At 42.0% G+C, this 21443-nt stretch overlaps 1 protein-coding gene across 1 annotated transcript in view; it reads right to left on the bottom strand.

The window, feature by feature from the left end:
* USH2A (usherin) overlaps positions 1-21443 on the bottom strand; it is a 1035348-nt gene that overhangs the window by 951045 nt on the left and 62860 nt on the right. Inside the window, exons 5-6 of the mRNA XM_089684798.1 lie at positions 20448-20739; positions 15498-15682 (exon numbers count right to left, since the gene is read on the bottom strand). Coding sequence (XP_089540924.1) covers positions 15498-15682; positions 20448-20739 — 477 coding nt within the window. The remainder of the gene's footprint in view (positions 1-15497; positions 15683-20447; positions 20740-21443) is intronic.

The following is a 21443-nucleotide window of genomic DNA, read 5'->3' as shown; positions in this document are numbered from 1 at the left end:
GTTCCTCCCCTGTGTGACTACGTTCGCCAAGGCATACCAGGTGCAGCACAGCGTGACACCGTTGCTCCCTGCACATGTGATATGCCGGTCGGGTAATGGGACTTGGCACGGGGGTGGCGGCTGAGGACACGAAGGAAGAAGAGGTGGTAGAGGCGGACATCTTTTGTGGACCAAGGACGTGCAAACGTGGAGGCAAAAGCGGAGTGACCTGTCCAAGTTGCTGGTGCGGCTGTGACGGCACCACGTTCACCCAGTGGGCCGTAAATGACATGTACTGTCCCTGACCGTAGTTACAGCTCCACACGTCGGCGCTGCCGTGCACTTTGGCAGAGACCGACATGCTCAAAGACTGGCCCACCATCTCTTCTACATGTGAATGCAGGGCTGGCACTGCCTTTTTGGCGAAGAAATGACGGCTTGGCACTCTCCACCGCGGCGCGTCACAAGCCATCATTTCTCGGAAAGGTGCTGAGTCCACCACTTGGAAAGGGAGGGACTGCAGCACCAGCAACTTGGACAGGAGGACGTTCAGCTTTTGCACCGTCGGGTGCGTGCTCGCAAACTGTTGTCTCTTGGAAACGGATTCCAAGAAAGACTGCTGACGGAATCCGTAAAGAGGAGTAGCAGGAGAAGGAGCATCTGAACGAGCGGAAGATGGCAACGAGCGACAACTCCCCTCAGCAGAGGTGTTGGAGCCTTGACTGGCTGATAGAGGGCGATTGACGTCGGGTGACGGAGCAAGTAACGGAGCGGGTGATGGAGCGGGGGCTGGGGCGGACAGAACCACCGTATCTTTATCACGGTTTTCCCAGGCCACCAAATGGCGACGCTGCATATGCTGCCGCAACGCTGTAGTCCCAACATGGGCCCCCTGGCCACGCTTGACTTTCTGGCCACATAGTCGACATACGGCTACGTTTACTTCCTCGGGCGGCTTGACAAAAAATTGCCACACCGCCGAGTAGGAAACTTTGCCCCCGATACTCCTCACTGGCTGACTGCTGCTTCCTCCGTGCACACCGGCACCACTACTGGCCGTGGTGGTAGGCTGCAGGGGAGCTGGTGCTGTACTCCGTGGCCGTTTGCCTCCACTGACACTGCTGCGACCCTGCTGCCTCCTGGGCAACCCACCGACTGTTTTGCTCGCTGCCAAGCTGCCACCCTCTTCTCCTGATGATGCGGAAGCATTAGCCTGATGACGACGAGGCTGCCAAGTGCGATCAGCCTCATCATCATCAATTAGGGTCTCCGCCTCACTACTAGCCCCCTCGGCTGCGTGTGGGTCAGGAGACAGACCTGTCTCTAGACCGGCTACCGAGCCACTCTCCTCGCCACTACTTCTTCGCCTGGCTGCTGAAGAGGCGGATGTCTCCCCCCGTTCCTGACCGCCCTCTGTTAGCTCTTCCTCACTGTACAGTGGGGCTGAGCCCACAGCATGCGATACTTCGCTTGGTGAGGGAACAGCAAAGGACAGGGGCAGGTAGAGGACATGTGATTTCAGTGGGCTTGCTCCCGGGCCATGCCAACTAACGGTTGTGTCTGACGTACCCACCGACCGTTGGCTGTAGGTGTCAGAGGTGACCTGGGAAGAGGAAGACGACCGAGCCAACCAATCGATGACGGCAGGGTTGTCGTTGGAGACACGACCGCTGGATGACACCGGGAGCACTGGCCTCTGGCTGCGAATAGTGCTGCCTCGACCCCTTCCTCTGCTGCCACGTCTGCTCGCTCCTAAAACATTGCCTCCTCTGCCACTCCTCTGCATGTTGTCTGACATACTCTTTAATTAAACGATTCTGTGTCCCTGAGTAACAATTCTGTGTCTGTCCCTGAGTAACAATTCTGTGTCCCTGAGTAACGTTTCTGTGGCCCTAAGTAACAGTTCTGTGGCCCTCAGTAACAATTCTGTGTCCCTCAGTAACAATTCTGTGTCCCTCAGTAACAATTCTGTGTCTGTCCCTGAGTAACAATTCTGTGTCCCTAAGTAACGTTTCTGTGGCCCTAAGTAACGGTTCTGTGGCCCTCAGTAACAATTCTGTGTCCCTCAGTAACAATTCTGTGTCTGTCCCTAAGTAACAATTCTGCGGCCCTAAGTAACGTTTCTGTGGCCCTAAGTAACAGTTCTGTGGCCCTCAGTAACAGTTCTGTGGCCCTCAGTAACAATTCTGTGTCCCTCAGTAACAATTCTGTGTCTGTCCCTGAGTAACAATTCTGTGTCCCTAAGTAACGTTTCTGTGGCCCTAAGTAACGGTTCTGTGGCCCTCAGTAACAATTCTGTGTCCCTCAGTAACAATTCTGTGTCTGTCCCTAAGTAACAATTCTGTGGCCCTAAGTAACGTTTCTGTGGCCCTAAGTAACGTTTCTGTGGCCCTAAGTAACGTTTCTGTGTCCCTCAGTAACAATTCTGTATCCCTCAGTAACAATTCTGTGTCTGTCCCTGAGTAACAATTCTGTGTCCCTAAGTAACAATTCTGTGGCCCTAAGTAAAGTTTCTGTGGCCCTAAGTAACGTTTCTGTGGCCCTAAGTAACGATTCTGTGGCCCTAAGTAACGTTTCTGTGGCCCTAAGTAACGTTTCTGTGGCCCTCAGTAACAAATCTGTGTCCCTCAGTAACAATTCTGTGTCTGTCCCTAAGTAACAATTCTGTGGCCCTAAGTAACGTTTCTGTGGCCCTAAGTAACGGTTCTGTGTCCCTCAGTAACAATTCTGTATCCCTCAGTAACAATTCTGTGTCTGTCCCTGAGTAACAATTCTGTGGCCCTAAGTAACGTTTCTGTGGCCCTAAGTAATGTTTCTGTGGCCCTAAGTAACGATTCTGTGGCCCTAAGTAACGTTTCTGTGGCCCTAAGTAACGTTTCTGTGGCCCTCAGTAACAAATCTGTGTCCCTCAGTAACAATTCTGTGTCTGTCCCTAAGTAACAATTCTGTGGCCCTAAGTAACATTTCTGTGGCCCTAAGTAACGGTTCTGTGGCCTTCAGTAACAATTCTGTGTCCCTCAATAACAATTCTGTGTCTGTCCCTAAGTAACAATTCTGTGGCCCTAAGTAACGTTTCTGTGGCCCTAAGTAACATTTCTGTGGCCCTAAGTAACGTTTTTGTGGCCCTAAGTAACAGTTCTGTGGCCCTCAGTAACAGTTCTGTGGCCCTCAGTAACAATTCTGTGTCCCTCAGTAACAATTCTGTGTCTGTCCCTGAGTAACAATTCTGTGTCCCTAAGTAACGTTTCTGTGGCCCTAAGTAACGGTTCTGTGGCCCTCAGTAACAATTCTGTGTCCCTCAGTAACAATTCTGTGTCTGTCCCTAAGTAACAATTCTGTGGCCCTAAGTAACGTTTCTGTGGCCCTAAGTAACGTTTCTGTCTCCCTCAGTAACAATTCTGTATCCCTCAGTAACAATTCTGTTTCTGTCCCTGAGTAACAATTCTGTGTCCCTAAGTAACAATTCTGTGGCCCTAAGTAAAGTTTCTGTGGCCCTAAGTAACGTTTCTGTGGCCCTAAGTAACGATTCTGTGGCCCTAAGTAACGTTTCTGTGGCCCTAAGTAACGTTTCTGTGGCCCTCAGTAACAAATCTGTGTCCCTCAGTAACAATTCTGTGTCTGTTCCTAAGTAACAATTCTGTGGCCCTAAGTAACGTTTCTGTGGCCCTAAGTAACGGTTCTGTGTCCCTCAGTAACAATTCTGTATCCCTCAGTAACAATTCTGTGTCTGTCCCTGAGTAACAATTCTGTGGCCCTAAGTAACATTTCTGTGGCCCTAAGTAACGATTCTGTGGCCCTAAGTAACGTTTCTGTGGCCCTAAGTAATGTTTCTGTGGCCCTCAGTAACAAATCTGTGTCCCTCAGTAACAATTCTGTGTCTGTCCCTAAGTAACAATTCTGTGGCCCTAAGTAACGTTTCTGTGGCCCTAAGTAATGGTTCTGTGGCCCTCAGTAACAATTCTGTGTCCCTCAATAACAATTCTGTGTCTGTCCCTAAGTAACAATTCTGTGGCCCTAAGTAACGTTTCTGTGGCCCTAATTAACGTTTCTGTGGCCCTAAGTAACGATTCTGTGGCCCTCAGTAACAATTCTGTATCCCTCAGTAACAATTCTGTGTCTGTCCCTGAGTAACAATTCTGTGTCCCTAAGTAACGTTTCTGTTGCCCTAACTAACGATTCTGTGGCCCTAAGTAACGTTTCTGTGGCCCTAAGTAACGTTTCTGTGGCCCTCAGTAACAAATCTGTGTCCCTCAGTAACAATTCTGTGTCTGTCCCTAAGTAACAATTCTGTGGCCCTAAGTAACGTTTCTGTGGCCCTAAGTAACGGTTCTGTGGCCCTCAGTAACAATTCTGTGTCCCTCAATAACAATTCTGTGTCTGTCCCTAAGTAACAATTCTGTGGCCCTAAGTAACGTTTCTGTGGCCCTAAGTAAGGATTCTGTGGCCCTCAGTAACAAATCTGTGTCCCTCAGTAACAATTCTGTGTCTGTCCCTAAGTAACAATTCTGTGGCCCTAAGTAACGATTCTGTGGCCCTCAGTAACAAATCTGTGTCCCTCAGTAACAATTCTGTGTCTATCCCTAAGTAACAATTCTGTGGCCCTAAGTAACGTTTCTGTGGCCCTAAGTAACGATTCTGTGGCCCTCAGTAACAAATCTGTGTCCCTCAGTAACAATTCTGTGTCTGTCCCTAAGTAACAATTCTGTGTCCCTAAGTAACGATTCTGTGGCCCTCAGTAACAAATCTGTGTCCCTCAGTAACAACTCTGTGTCTGTCCCTGAGTAACAATTCTGTGGCCCTAAGTAACGTTTCTGTGGCCCTAAGTAACGGTTCTGTGGCCCTCAGTAACAATTCTGTGTCCCTCAATAACAATTCTGTGTCTGTCCCTAAGTAACAATTCTGTGGCCCTAAGTAAAGTTTCTGTGGCCCTAAGTAACGATTCTGTGGCCCTCAGTAACAAATCTGTGTCCCTCAGTAACAATTCTGTGTCTGTCCCTAAGTAACAATTCTGTGGCCCTAAGTAACGATTCTGTGGCCCTCAGTAACAAATCTGTGTCCCTCAGTAACAATTCTGTGTCTGTCCCTAAGTAACAATTCTGTGGCCCTAAGTAACGTTTCTGTGGCCCTAAGTAACGGTTCTGTGGCCCTCAGTAACAATTCTGTGTCCCTCAATAACAATTCTGTGTCTGTCCCTAAGTAACAATTCTGTGGCCCTAAGTAACGTTTCTGTGGCCCTAAGTAACGATTCTGTGGCCCTCAGTAACAAATCTGTGTCCCTCAGTAACAATTCTGTGTCTGTCCCTAAGTAACAATTCTGTGGCCCTAAGTAACGATTCTGTGGCCCTCAGTAACAAATCTGTGTCCCTCAGTGACAATTCTGTGTTTGTCCCTAAGTAACAATTCTGTGGCCCTAAGTAACGTTTTTGTGGCCCTAAGTAACGATTCTGTGGCCCTCAGTAACAATTCTGTATCCCTGAGTAACAATTCTGTGTCCCTAAGTAACGTTTCTGTGGCCCTAACTAACGATTCTGTGGCCCTAAGTAACGTTTCTGTGGCCCTATGTAACGTTTCTATGGCCCTAAGTAACGATTCTGTGGCCCTAACTAACGTTTCTGTGTCGCTAAGTAACGTTTCTCTGTCCCTAACTCTCTCCCTGAATATAGCCAGGTCTGCCTCTGTTGAATGACTGGAGGCAAATGGAGAATTCTAAAATGGCCGCCATTTATAGCTCGACCATTACACTGTGCTGGCTGGCTGCTGATTGGCTAATGCGATCACATGTCATGAATGAATGCATTATGGGTCAGCGCGCCTTGTCTGCGCGCCTTCCCAGACATCCCCGCTCCGTCGCCGCACATGTCGCCGCCATTTTAGGAAAAATTTCGATTTGCGCATCCGAAGTCTGCTTATTTTTGGATTCGACGCGAATCGAAATTTTCCTAATATTCGAAACGAATTCCACTTCTCCGAGTTCGATTCGCTCATCTCTACCTGTAATGTCTGGCCTTGGTACAGACACACAAGGTGACACACATGGGTTAAAATGCCAATTAGAGGTTAATGTCCCACATCTGGGGCTTTTTAAATTGCAATTAGTGTCAGTGTATAAATAGTCAATGAGTTTGTTAGCTCTTACGTGGAAGCACTGACTAGGCTAGATACTGAGCCATGGGGATCAGAAAAGAACTGTCAAAAGTCCTGCATAACAAGGTAATGGAACTTTATTAAGATGGAAAAGGACATAAAAAAGATGTCCAAAGCTTTTAATATGCCAATCAGTACTGTTAAATCACCTATTAAGAAGTGGAAAGTTTGGGGATCTCTTGATACCAAGTCAAGGTCAAGTAGACCAAGAAAGATTGCAGCCATAACTGTCAGTGATTTAGGTGATCAAACTCTATTTGTCCTGGCAATGCAAGTATATATATATATAATAACAGAGATACAGAGGACATTTTCAGATGGGTCTAATTGCGCTGGTGACCTCACAGGGGATTTTTCCATTTCATTTCTGTTGTGACTCTCTCCTCTCCAGGTACTTTCTGGAAATAGAAGACTTTCTAGCAATGTAATGTAATGCCAGTTGTCTCTCTCACTAGCAATATAAGAGCAATCTCTAGTATAACATGTCAGTGATCTCTAACTTTTTCCTGTAATGGGCATTCTAAATAGGAGCATATCTTTACCTACAACTTCCTTCTTTTTATGTACCATTATGCCAACCCTGCACCAGTTAAACCATGCCTTGAAAGTCCATCTTGTTCTGTGTTGCAGAGAGCAGAATGCACTTTACATCCATATATAGACAGTTGTATATTTAGGTTTTGTGCTGCCCTAGGCAACACAAAAATCAGCATACCACCAACCAACAACCCCCCAAAGGAGAGAGCCTGACACCGACCAACACCCCCCCCCCCCAAGCGCAGAGAGAGCATTACAGTAAAAAGCAACCCCCCCCCCCTCCAAAGGGAAGGGGAGAACCTGACACCTACCAACACCACCACCCCCCCCCCAGCTGAGAGAGCCTTCCACTACCACTGCCTCCCCATACACCTGCAACCCACTTTCCCCCCCAACAAGAGCGAAAAAGAAACTCACAGACACTCACCTTCACAGCTCCCTGGGGACGAAAGTCTGGTTCTGCATACACTGTCAAGCAGCCCGCAGCCTCTCTCGGATCCAACTTGGTCCCCATGTGATATGTGTTCCTTCTTCTGGGGGCAGCGCTGCCCCCTTGAAAAATGCCACCCTAGGTAAATGCCTTGTTTGCCTTGTGGTAAATACACCCCTGTCTATAGACCGTTGTCACAGATAGCTGTTTCTGTTGTGGTGGATGATGAAAGAATCTAGATAACTTCCATTTTGTATTATGTACGCCATTTTAAGTATTAAGTATTAAGTTAGTTTTTTGTAGAGATATTAGAAGTTTAATGAAACTGTTTTCAGTTGTTCAAGGATGTATCAACAGAAGCTAACACGACCCTGACAATGTTTTTGTCTGTCTGTTTTCCCTAAAAGTTAGCCAAAACAATTTGTACCAAGAAATGTATATGTCATGTTTCATGTAGTTAGCTCATGATGGAAAGTTACAAGTTACAGTTTTGAAACTCGCTCCCCCCTCCCTTATTATTATCTGTAGTCTATATAATCTTATTAATGTCTAATAAACTTTGAACATCTCTGAACATAAGCTGTCGTGATTTCCGTGTTCAAGGGGTGTTCCCAGAATTCTGCTGATAAACCAGGAATCTCTCCACAGACCGGGGGTCTCTGAGGGGAAAAGAAAATCATTCCTTTCAGCTGGGGGCTCGGCCCGGGATGACCACCCACCTCACTTGGTAAGTAAACCTTTTGTCTTTTTATGACTAAAAGCTCTTTCTTGCCCTATGTTGAGGGAAGGTCTTGAATCATTCTGTATTGTCTATATAGACCCGTGATAACCTGTAGCTGCTTTTGGTAAAGCAGACTTAACTCTTTGGTAAGAGTTACAAAATAGTGCACTATAATATAAAAAAAGGTGTTTTGGTAAACACAGTTCTCTGTTTTTGGTAAAACAGTGAAGAGATAACTTTGGGAAGTTATCAAGAGGTTAATAAGCCTGTGGAGCAGATTCTGGTTTATCTGTCTTTTGCTTTTTCTTTCTGTTGCGTAGAAGTATAAGATAATTTGTTGTGTGGAACAAAATAAGATTTTAAGCTAAAATTGTTTTATCCACTGTCTAAATATGGGTCAAGGAGGTAGTTACCCACCAGGTCCCCCAGAAAAGGGAGAAAATTGTAAGGATTATGTTGCTAGAGTTTGTGGAACGGACTATTATTTAATAAATCCCTGGGTGGATTGTATGGCAGGCTGGACAGAAGCTATGGGGAGTACAGACCCATTCCCAAGAAAGGGGGAGAAAACTGGTTAAAATGGTCACCGTATTGGGTTGATAATAGCAAGGGAAAGTTCAATTTGATTTTCTCTTTAAAACAAAAGAGGAAGTTGAAATTGGATACATTAAAAATATGCCAGGAAAAGCATCAATCTGAAAAGACATGCAGACCCAAGATTGGACTGAAAACAGTTCAGACACCAACCCCACCCCCTCCGTATAATATATATCCTTCATTAAGTGGTTTTAAAAATGTTGCTGATGATGATTTTTTGATTAGTTTGGGGATGATTACACCCCAGCCTAATGCCCCTCCAGCCCCTGCTCCTGTCCCTGCGCCACTTCCCGTCCCGGATCTACAACCAATACAGCCAGGCCCCTCCACTAGACCCAAACAGATTATTAGTATAAAATCACCAGAGGAGGGTAGCCAAGTTCAAGGCATCCTTACAGAGAATAATGACAACGAAGGAGAGTTGGAATACGAAGAACAGGGACAGGTAAATATAATAAAATTACAGAAAAAGGATGGTCAATGGAGAAGAAGTGACACCAGTCATAGAAAGGGCAGAGAGAGGTGGAGGAATTTAGAATGCAGCTTAGATCCATGGATAAGAAACAAGAGGGAAAAAGAGAAGATGAGGGGGCCGTAGGAGGAAAGGAGTTGGCTATAATGACACTACCTTTTCTCACAGCAGGAGAACTAATTCTAAAAAAACCCATAGAATTAGAAGATATTAATAAGATTGTTAAACATTGTCCCAAGCCTACAGTATCTCCTGGAGGTACACTTGCTTATTTAAAAAAGGCATGTTTAGGAAGAAATTACACACAGGAAGATATGAGATTGATCATTGATGGTATTCTGGGAAATAATCCAGCTTGGGATTGGATAAATGTAAAAAGCATTAGTCACATAGAACCAAGTAATACACAGGCTACTGCCTATAAACTGAAATACCACAGAAGAGAGAGAAGTGGGAGGAGCTTGACACAGAATTAAAAAGGGTTTTCAAGAATAAGGCTTCCCTCCCTATTGCTACAGCATGTAAACAGAAGGTATTTTAGAAGAAACTGTTTCTCCTTACAACACACCTATCAATCCTGTTAAGAAGCCGGATGGCTCTTACAGGTTTGTACAAGATTTGAGGGCCATAAATAATTTGGAGGTTCCATTAGCCCCAATAGTGCCTGATATGCCATCACTCCTCACCTCCATTCCGTCCGATGCAGAATATTTTACAGTGATTGATTTAGCAAATGCATTTTTTTCGGTTCCTGTGGACCACCAGACAAGGGCGCTATTTGTATTTATATTCTGAAAATTGCCAGATGAGCTGGTGTAGAATGCCTAGGGCTATGTAGATTCGTTTGCAGTCTACTCACTTGCCCTCCAGACCACACTGAGGTCCTGGACCCCTCCCAATGGTTCGGTCCTCATTATATATGTGGATGACCTATTGATTTGTAGTTCAAGTCAGGAGGCCAGTCAGGAGGATAGTTGGTCTCTGTTAGAATGGTTGTCAGGGAATGGTCACAAAGCATCTAAAAAGAAATTGCAATGGTGCCAAAATCAGGTTGAATACCTTGGTTTTATTCTGGGTCATGGTGAGAGGAATGTCAGTCACAAAAGAGCTGCGGCTCTCGTGGGTCTGCCCCGCCCACAAACAAAAAAGGACATGCTAACTTTTCTTGGTATGATTGGTTACTGCCGCCAATGGATACCTGATTGTTCATTCTATGATCACACTCTGAGGTCTGCCACACTTTCAGAATCACCTGACATTCTCACATGGTCAAATGAAATGGTTGATGCCTTTGTGTACCTGAAGAATGCTATGGTAACGGCCCCTGGTCTTGGACTACCTGATTATAAGAAAATGTTTCATCTGTATGCTAGGGAAAATTGTACAACCATGGCGGGGGTCCTGGCTCAGGAACATGGAGGCAAGCTCTGCCCTGTAGCTTTTTTTTCCAAAGTAGTGCCAACTCAGGTTCAGGGCATGCCTGCTTGTCTGAGAGCTGTTGCATCATGCGCAATTCTGGTGGGGAGGGCTATTTCTTTCACATTGGGACATGAAACTACCCTACACACCACACACCAAGTGTCCTTACTACTGAAAAACATACACACTCAACACATGTCAGCACAAAGGTTGAGCGGATATGAAGTGATTCTTCTATCTGATCCCAACTTGATTATTAAATATTCTTCAGCAAATTCAGGTCCTACTCCAATTTTGAATGCCCTATTGGGGCTAAAGGGGGAACAGGATGAAGTGGCACCAGAACACAATTGTATAACCCACATACAGCAAGACACTTCCCCTAGGTCCGACATGTCAGCTGTGGCTCTTGATGGGGCCCCAGATGTGTTTGTAGATGGTTCATGTTCTAGGCCAAATGATAATACTTACCATGCAGGAGATGGCATTGTGCAACTTCCTGACAAAATACTCGAGGCAAAGCCAATCCCATATCAGTCAGCCCAAGCAGCTCAACTGATTGCCCTTACAAGAGCATGTCAATTATTTGCAGGACAGGATGTCAACATTTAAACAGACTCCAAGTACGCCCATGGTGCTGTACATGATTTTGGGGTCATTTGGGAGAGAAGAGGATTCATTGCTGCTGATGGCAAAACCATATCTCACTCTTCTTTGATATCTGATCTACTCAAAGCCATACAGTTACCAAAAACATTAGCCATTCTTCATTGCAGGGCACATACAAATCACAGAGATCATATTGCCAAAGGAAATGCATTAGCAGATAAGGTAGCAAAGGAAGCCGCATTACAACAGGTGGCCAGTGAGCAGATGCCTTTGCTCACTTCAGGCATCACAACCACCCCACATGACCAGATGTATGCAGATTTACAAAAATTTGCTACAAAAATCGATTTAGCAGACTGGGATGGTTCTGGAGCACAACTAGATCCAGCTTCTGGTCTATTGTGCTTAGAGGGGAAACCATGCATTCCCATGTCAAGTGCCCCATTGTTCATTGCACAGTACCACGGTCTAGGACACAAAGGATGGAAAACGACATGTGAAACATTATTGCAGGATTTTTACATTACAGGTTTATCTAGGTTGGTGAAAGAATATGTTTCTAGGTGCATTACATGTATAAGGAACAATCCACAGAACCCAAAGAAATCACAACACCAGCATCTAGTGTACCCAACTACACCTTTCACCCATTTACAAATAGATTTTACCCACATGCCAAAAACAGGACAGAGGCAAGAGTTTTTGTTGGTAATGGTGGATATGTTCAGCAGATGGGTGGAAGCATTTGTCACTAATAAAGAAGATGCACAGACTGTAGTCAGAATTCTCACACAGGAGATAATACCCAGATGGGGATGTCCGCTGCAGATAAATTCTGATAACGGACCAGCTTTTGTGGCCAAGGTATGTCAAGATTTGGTAAAAGTACTTAAGATAGATTGGAAGTTTCATATTCCCTATCATCCTCAAAGTTCGGGTATAGTAGAAAGGATAAACAGGACGATTAAGGATAAGTTGAGGAAGGCCACTGGAGGAACCTATACCCACTGGAAGAAGATGTTACCTGCAATTCTAGCAGAGGTAAGAATGACACCTAATAAGACTACAGGGTTATCTCCTTTTGAAATATTAATGGGAAGACCGTTCCCCACTCCTTGGGCTAGACAGCCACTTATGTTAGAAAGAGGGGACCTTGACCTGGTACAACAAGAATATGTGAGAAAATTGATTCAGAGTTTAGATCAGATTGAAAGAAATGTTGCTCGCACTTCTCCTTTATCTTTTCAGGAACCAACACACCTTTTCCAAGTGGGAGATGTCGTAGTGGTCCGCCAACTCGCTAAAGACAAGAAGCAAGGCTACCCCTTTGGACCACCTACTACGGTGATAGCGGTTACCAGAACAGCTGTTCTGGTGGAGAATTCCCAGTCCTGGATCCATGCTAATCGAGTGAAGAAGGTGAACCAAACACCTGAGAAACACGAGATGGAAAAAGGAGGTGAAGTATGAGAGAAAAATCCTCGAAGAGTGGGTGAAGTAAGTGAAAAAGGCCCTGAAGATGAAATTTTTTACTGCCCCTCATGGTGTTTTGAAACTCTGGATCCTATTGGGCACACTGACTGTGCTCTTTTTCCTGCCAGTATGGATCCTAACTAACTGTATTTATCACCCTGAGGACTTGGGTCTAATAAAAGGTATCTGTGGTCAAGGACTAGTTTTAAATGAGACCCAGATAACCAAAAGTGAAAGAAAGTCAAAAAGAAAGTTTTGAAGAGAACAATCCTTTTTCAGGAAAAATGTTGATGATGCAGTTTAAATCTGCTTATGCTCAAAAGTCAGGTTCTGATAAATGTTGGATCTGTAGTAAGTTACATCCCAGCACATATGAAATTCCTCTTCTGGCCGCTCCAGTCAAAATATTTTTGTTAATAAAAGGGAATGTAAGTATTGGTTTGACCAATATTACTTCTAATGCCACCATATCTTTTCCAACTCTGGGAGTCACTCAACTCCCCGATTGGTGTTTTAGACTGGGGAATACTTCTCACAAGGGAAGGGGAATGTGCTCTCAGTCCATATTAAACATATCTGATCCTGGAAGGAGGGATGGAACTTCTTCGGTGAAACTCTGGCAAGTAAATGGTAAAACCCTGAATGAAAGTTTAGAAGGGATACAATAATAATGTGGGGAAAACTATGTTTGGAAAACTTCTTTTTTATTTTACACTTGTTGTCACCCCTGAATTTCATTCTGCAATACAAAAATTGCCGATCTCCTTGGGAAACAATACCTATATCTGTTGTGGTAAGATCTGTTACCCTTGGATACCGAGTAATGTCCAGGGCTGGTGCTATGTAGCCCAATTAGTGCCAATTATGGCAGCTATAGACCAAAAGGAACACCAGGTAAAAGCCAGTACATACCCAAAATACCAACTAACTCTGAGACAGAGAAGGGAAACCAAACAAGAAAAGGTAGATCTATTCTCTACAGGGGATAAGGTTTGGTCATGGTTCCCTACCTACACGGGATGGGGAATAACACTTATGAACAAAATAAATAATTACACAAACATTATTGATGATATACTGGAGAGGAACTCTAAGGACATAGGGTTGCTAAATACTGAGACCAGAGCTATTAGAAAACAGCTGGAGATGCAAGAATTAGCTATTGAAAGTATGAGTGCTGCTCTGACAGGTTTGTGTGAGATGACAGAGGATTATGAATGTTGTACTTGGATATATAATACCACAATGACTGTTCCAGATTATTATGAAATAATAAAGCAACACAGGGAACAGGTAGATGGTTTAATGGAAGAAGCTAGAGCTATAGGAAAAGATGGATGGACTCCTTTTGATTGGTTAGGATCAGGATTTGGTTCCATCTTTTCATGGAAGAAAGGTATCGCGGTAAGCATAGTCATGATATTGTTTTTTGTTTTATTTTTATATCTATGTTTTAAATGCTCATTATATTGCATTGCTAGAGCTACCAAGCCGCAGAATACAAATGAAGGTTATCTAGCTATGTACAGAAAGATGAATGAAGTAAAGAATTGAGATCATGTTCATGATCTTAGAGGGGATTGAAAGAATCTAGATAACTTCCATTTTGTATTATGTACGCCATTTTAAGTATTAAGTATTAAGTTAGTTTTTTGTAGAGATATTAGAAGTTTAATGAAACTGTTTTCAGTTGTTCAAGGATGTATCAACAGAAGCTAACACGACCCTGACAATGTTTTTGTCTGTCTGTTTTCCCTAAAAGTTAGCCAAAACAATTTGTACCAAGAAATGTATATGTCATGTTTCATGTAGTTAGCTCATGATGGAAAGTTACAAGTTACAGTTTTGAAACTCGCTCCCCCCTCCCTTATTATTATCTGTAGTCTATATAATCTTATTAATGTCTAATAAACTTTGAACATCTCTGAACATAAGCTGTCGTGATTTCCGTGTTCAAGGGGTGTTCCCAGAATTCTGCTGATAAACCAGGAATCTCTCCACAGACCGGGGGTCTCTGAGGGGAAAAGAAAATCATTCCTTTCAGATGATACACACTTTATGGCCAAACGTTTATAGGACACCTGACTATCATACCTATATAAACTTGTTGGATATTCTACTCCAACACCAACAGCAATAAAGCGGAGTTTCACCTCCTTTTTGGGATTTTGGGATTACCAGCCTCCAAGTTTTTAAGTGTATGGGGATTTGAACCCATTCAGCTAATAGAGTATTTTTGAGTTCATGCACTGATGTAAGACCTGGCCTGTAATCTGGGTTCCACTCAAGTTCCTCTACATCAAACTCCCTAAAGTGTTTGTAAAGGCTTAGGTTTTTTTACCCTCATGCATTCTATGCATGATGGTTAAAAAAACCTTCTGTGTGCAGCAGTCCCCCCAGCCCACCTCCTCCAATACTTTCCAGAGCCCCATATTGATACAGTGATGTGCACAAAAGTAGTGGCTCTCCCGTTTCTCTTCCTCATCATTGGCTCCTGCTACTGTCAATCACAGTCAGTGAGCCAATGAGCAGAGAGTGGGGGCAGGGCCAATGCATGCTCTGTGTGTGAATGGATACACAGAACAGCAGCTCGGGAGCGAGTCTACTCAGGTGCCCTCATAGCATACTGCTTGCTATGGGGGCACTCAGCAGCTGGAAGGGGCTAAGAACGCTGATGGGGAACCTGAGAAGAGGCAGACCGGGGCTTCTCTGTGCAAAACCATTGCACAGAGCAGGTAAGTATGACTTTTTTTTGTATAAATCTGCTTTTAATATCAGTTTATACTCTGTCTTTATGGAGCTGGCTTTTTTCACAGGGGAAAGTCATGAAACAGAAAAACGTTCTTCCCAAACCTTCTTTTTTTGGCATTACCAGAACCCTTTACTATAAATACCTAAACTCAATCATTTTCAAAAGTGTTCACATATATGGCCATATAATGTACCTCTCATTGCAGCAGTGTTGTACCCCTCATATTAAAGGTTTTTATATTGCTGAGCAGCTTACAGGCTAAAAAGATATATCATCCTAGGGTCCAAATTCTGTTGAGCCACAACTGTTACTGACTCACAGAATATATGTACCCAGTTCAGCTGTTTTGAGCATTTCAACTTACTCGGGGAGCTGGAAACAATTGACAGAATCAGGATGATGTAAAAAGCCATTGTTCTCCATGCTGAAGTCCCGACAATCCCTTGCAAGATATTGCCAATCTTCCCAAACTGAGCTGCTATGCTTCTTCCTCTGTATTCTTAAAGCTGTAGGCAATGGGCTATAGAACCACAACGTAATGTAAAATATCTAAAAATAACAGCAAAAAGTAAAACGCAAGTTAGATAAATAAAAAATAACAAAGAGTCAATGTTCTATACTATTCTGTACTACTACTATACTACTCTGTTTTGCTTTCCAAACAGTTTTACTCGAGAGGCGTCTCTCTCTACGATTGCAGTAAACCAAAAAAAGATTGGTACATTTTAGCATTACACATAGCAGTTGATATTAAAATGGAATTAGATTTTTTATTTACATGCTGTCTATAGCTAAACAATACAATTAAAACGAAGACATTTCAGGAATTTGTTGCCATTTTAGTGAAATGCAATACAGTGCATGTGGAAGGCAAAATTAAGGTGCTTTTTAAGGGTACAGTGGACTTTAAATGTCTCCAGAGGATTATAGAAACTGCTTTCAACTAACATGGATGTGTGCCAAAAAACAGCCGCTCATTAGCCTTATTCATTTCTTTTTTGCACAGAAAGAAAATATACAGACAGGGAAGAAAAAAAGTAAAAGTAAACATAACAATTTTAGGCTACATCACACAAATAATATATAAATACATAAAAAAGAAAAAAACACATAGAAAGCACTTACTGGAGAACTAAAATAGCCTAAATACATACATTCCCCCTCCAAAAAAAATGCAACCTCTAAATGAAATTTAAAAGGGGAAGATCAACTTTTTTTATATACAGACGGAAAGAAAAAAGTATAAGTATACATAATTTTAACTAACAGCACACAAATAAAAATTAAATGCAAAAAAAAGGAAAAAAACACATAGAAAGAGTACATACTGGAGAACTAAAGTAGCCTAAATACATACATTCCCCTCCAAAAAAAATGCAACCTCTAAATAAAATTTAAAAGGGGAAGATCAACTTTTTTTCAATCATATTTCCCTTACATGGTTTGATGCAATATTTATAATTTACAAAATTTCACTGATGGCGAAAAATATATAAAGCACATTTTGTCTGTGTGGTCAGAGCCAAATTTAGGCAAGTGACTACTCTAGGCACAGCTACAGAATTACACCTTTTATTTTCAAGCACCACCCCTTATGTCATGTGATTATTTTAGTAAAAAGTAATGCTACAATGCACCACTGGTGGCAGCTGTATATGCAGAACTACATTTAAACAGACAGGCCCAGGGCAATAGACAGAGTTATTTGAGTAAGAACTGCATGGTGGGGTTTGGCAAGGGAACTGGAATCAGTTAAGGTTAGGTGGTGTTATGTGGTGTTGTAGGCAGTGGTGGAGATTTGTATTTACCTTTAATTGTCGGTTGCAACAAGTAAGATAGGACATCAATGAAGGAGTTAGGGGAGGTGGAAAAATCTTAACATGCATTACTAGGCAGTGAAGTTCTTCTTTGATTTGTCACCTCAGCCAGATATTGTCCCCCAAACAGTGTCATGCGGCTGTTAAACCTGCTAAAATGGCTGTTGTGGCCACTAGAAATCAACTTTGATGTTGTCTAATTTGTGGAAGTGTTGGTTTAATAGCACTGGTTTTCCCATCACATACAGTATACAATACCTCTTGTCATGTAAAGACACCAAACAAGAAAAAAAAGAGTTTAGTTATGTTTACTTAATTATAAAGAGTCATTTGGCTCTTCACAACATGTGCTCCTCTCCACTTATCCCTACAGTCTTGCTAAATTTTTCTACAAAGTCCAGAGGTGGACAGAAGAAGAAATTAAAATAGGAAAAAAGTTTAGTTTAGTTTAGTTTTTAGTCTTTTAAATTTTGAGGCTTGAAGTTTCCTCTCCTCTGTTACCCTGATGCCCTAGGCATTGAAGTCAGAGACAGACACATCAAACCTGATCTTTTTCTTAAAGTTTGAGACTTTTTTTTTTTACATTTTAATTTTGGATAAAGTGAAAGAAAGGTTGTGTTTTATTTTATTGCTGCCTGAGGCGCTGTTGGGGAGATTTCCTCTCACTTTCTGTCCCAGTTACAATGCTGCCACCATAAAGGAAGTATGTGGAAATCAGGGCATGCATAATAGCAAAGCCCATTTCAAAATAATGAATGGAAAAAATTCAGATGGAAAGCCAAGCCATAGAGCTGACAAAGTGTGTTTTCTCATACTCAAGCAGTGTTCTCTACATTGGTAACCCAAGGACACTCTATTGTACACCACAGGCTCCACACTGCACTTCATATTGATGAGTCTTAAAATTTAAAAACACCATGGAGTAAACAGTATAGTGTCTGATAGAGCACATAGCAATATTCATTCTCCACTACAAATGAGCCTCATACCTCATATAATAAATAGCCTAAATGGCAAGCCCATGCAATAGATATCTTTAGTTTGGGTAGGTGATAATAGGTCCAACTGCTCCAAGTAGTTCTTAGCTGCTCCAATGGAATGATCTGTCCTTGGAAAACCCAGCTCAATACTTAAACATTACAGAGCAGCCATGCTCCTTCAGCCTAAGACTGAGAAGAGCTATCAAATACTAACAGCTATATTCTTTTAGCTTCAAGAGTCATAAGAAGATGGGCATGTAAGTAAACCTGCAACGTTCATCCAAAACCAATATATCAGTTTTGGGTGACATTCCCCTGTCAAATATCAGCACATACTGTCAGACAACATGCTATGTCATTTATGTATTTAACAGAAACCTCTTGCATGAAAGCAGGTAGGTGCTTTAATTTGTTAAAGATATCTAGAAAGCCAGCCGAATAGATTCGTGAAGAAGTGTATTCCTGGGAAACAAGCTTTAACCAATGTTGACTTTGTCTGTGCAGCTCTCAGCGACACTAATTAGCTAAGAGTTATAAGAGCACTAGTCAAGATAATTATAAGCATACATCATAATCACTACATGGTAGAATGAAGAAGAGAGAGTCTAAAGATAGAGTAGTTAAAGGATGCTATTAGTTTGCAGGAACCGCAAAATGGATGCTGAGCTACAAACCCTGCAAAGTCAACGAATAGACTTCTGAAAATAAATGGATAAGCATAAATAAACAAATATATATGAATTTTCAGGTTTTTTTTCCTTTACTTTAGTTTTTATAATTGGGGAAAGAGGAATAGTAGTAAGTATTATACTTTGTTACTAGATAGCAGGAACAAATAAATGCCTTTAATTTTTTAAGGTGTCTTCTTGCATCCTGAGAACCCCTGATTTAGCTGTTTTAAATCAGGATATTTGCCACTAAACTGATGCATGTGCCTCCCCTTTTTACGTAGCAAGATCTAATCTTGAAGGCCTTGGCGTAAAACTGGGAAGCTGAATCAAGGTGTGCATTCAGCATCTTTGTTAAGGAGATGGTCGAAGACTACAAACACAATAGAAGTTGTTGGACATTAGCAACATGCTTCAGGCAATAGTCATAGACTGCAGACTTTACATAAGACTGCTCCACTGCTATTACTGCCCTCTACAAGTCAATGCTTCTACATATGTGCTTTCTACAGCCTTCCTAAAATATTTGATATTTTTCTTAGTAATATCCATTGTAAAAGATCAGAGGGAAAAGGCATAAAAAGAAAACAGAGATGGCAGCATAGAAAAAGTAAGTTGTAAAGGAAATAAACCAACCAATAACTCTTAGAAGTCACATTAACGATAGTTTTCTTTTAACTGCCTTGAGTATACACTAAAACAAACCACTAAAGCCTGCACAGTAAGTTCCAAAGGACTGCCATTGGGGACCAGGGGTCTACAGTCAGCTTCAAGTCTTTTTGCCATGATCTAATTGAATTCACTCAAATTTAGATAAGGCACTGGTTCTTCACCCTAATTTTAGGCATTTCAGTAAATCTATGAGCAAAGTTCATACATCATGGCAGCCAATCAGAAAACAATGGGGTGGATTTACTAAAACTTGGGTGTGTAAAATCTGGTGCAGCTGTGCATGGTAGTCAATTAGCTTCTAACTTCAGCTTGTTCAATTAAGCTTTGACAAAAACAACTGGAAGCTGAATGGCTTCTATGCAGAGCTGCACCAGATTTTGCACTCTCTGGTTTTAGTAAATCAACCCCATTGTTTACATTTTACTATGAGCTGGTATTGTACACATAATGTTTTTTTTTGGGGGGGGGGGTTTGCTTTTTGAAATACCCTGTTAGATAAACACTTGTGAGACTCACAGATAAACTGGCACTGTGCAATGATAACACAGTAAAATAGGAAAATATGCAAAGTATGGGTATTTGTTGTTGGACATAGATCATCACATACTTCATCTGGCATAATCCATAAAGTAAAGAATAATGGGCAAAGCACAGTAAAGCATTACATCATATCAAAATCCATTATTCATTAAACTGTCCCCAAAATACTGAAATCTCATTAGTTGTTAAGGGTTACAACAAAGTATGCACCATCACTACTCTTTCTGCTGTCTCAAAATGCACTTGCCCTTTGGCCATGGTAGGTAAAGTAAGAAGTTAATTTTATAACAGCCAGAGTAAGCAACCTATTCTTACTTTTTCTTTACTCCATTGACAAAATCTGGTAAAAAGACCTGCTATTCTCTGGTATGAGGGGTACTCCTCCCATAATACAACACTTGAAGCCTAAGTGGCCAATCATCAAGCCCAAATGCTGTCATGTGTTGACAGGGGAAGCATACATGCCTACATATAACTCCATGTATACATATAACTCTCTAAAAATTAAGATGCACAATGGCCAATCTGGAGGCTATGGCAGTGTATTAGGGAAGGCAGAAAATGGGGAAATTAGAGGTTCAAGCCAGCGTGATAGATGCTACTGTGACTTAGGCCAAAATATTCATGACAATGTCACCTGATATTGTCCATTGTCTAAATCCACAATGATCTTAATGCCTTTGTCAATGTCTGATGGCGATAGTAAAGAAGAAATCCATGTTGTGTTCAGATCATTATCATTCATGTAAGGCACAGGATGAGCATCTGGATTAAGCCTCAGTACTTTATCCTTGGTTGAGTTGTCCACTCCATTCGGAAAACAATATCTCCCAGAGATGGGCTCCAAACGTGGGTGGCTGCTGGGACACCGGCATTCTGGCTGAATAACCATCTGTGGGAAATTTCCAGAAAATACTTCTGAGATTTCTCTGTAGAAAAACAAAGAAAGATTATCGAACCTGTAAATCTACACTGGCAAAAAAAGCAAGTGATAAGACATTGAGGTAAAAATAGACAAATCAATCAAAGGTTTAATTAAACAACACTTGTGCCTGGAGGTGACAGAAATGGAAGCCTGTTTGGAAGTAACAGGTCTAATCACAGTAATAACTATGGCATAGCTGCCAACTGTCCCTGGCTTACAGGAACGGTCCATTTCAGAAGATTTATTCTGAAAATTTTTTGTTACTGGAAATAACCTCAATTTTTAGAACTGGTTAATGGTACCAGAAAATCTCTTACAAAACAGATGCTTCACAGTAAATTAAAACAAAAGGAACCATGAACATAACCTAGTATGACCTAATATGTGTATGTATGAATGTGAGTTAGGGACCTTAGATTGTACGCCCCTTGAGGGTTAGGGACTGATGCGAATGTACAATATATATGTGTAAAGCGCTGCGTAAATTGACGGCGCTATATAAGTACCTGAAATAAATAAATTAATAAATAAATAGTATGAGGCAAGCATACAAGCAACTTTTATCAGGACATTTTTCAAATGAGTCTGAATCTTGTCAAAGAAACTTTATGATGTTTGAAGTTATCCATGAACTCCAATGTTATTTACCTTATAAAGAAAACAAAATATAAATATGAATATTTAAGGTCTATATTCAATGCCTAATTA

The sequence above is a fragment of the Staurois parvus genome, unplaced genomic scaffold, assembly GCF_062004578.1.
Source record: "Staurois parvus isolate SC_StPar_1 unplaced genomic scaffold, SC_StPar_1.0 ptg000357l, whole genome shotgun sequence".
NCBI classification, from domain to species: Eukaryota; Metazoa; Chordata; class Amphibia; order Anura; family Ranidae; genus Staurois; species Staurois parvus.
This window is presented reverse-complemented; position numbering and strand designations above follow the sequence as displayed.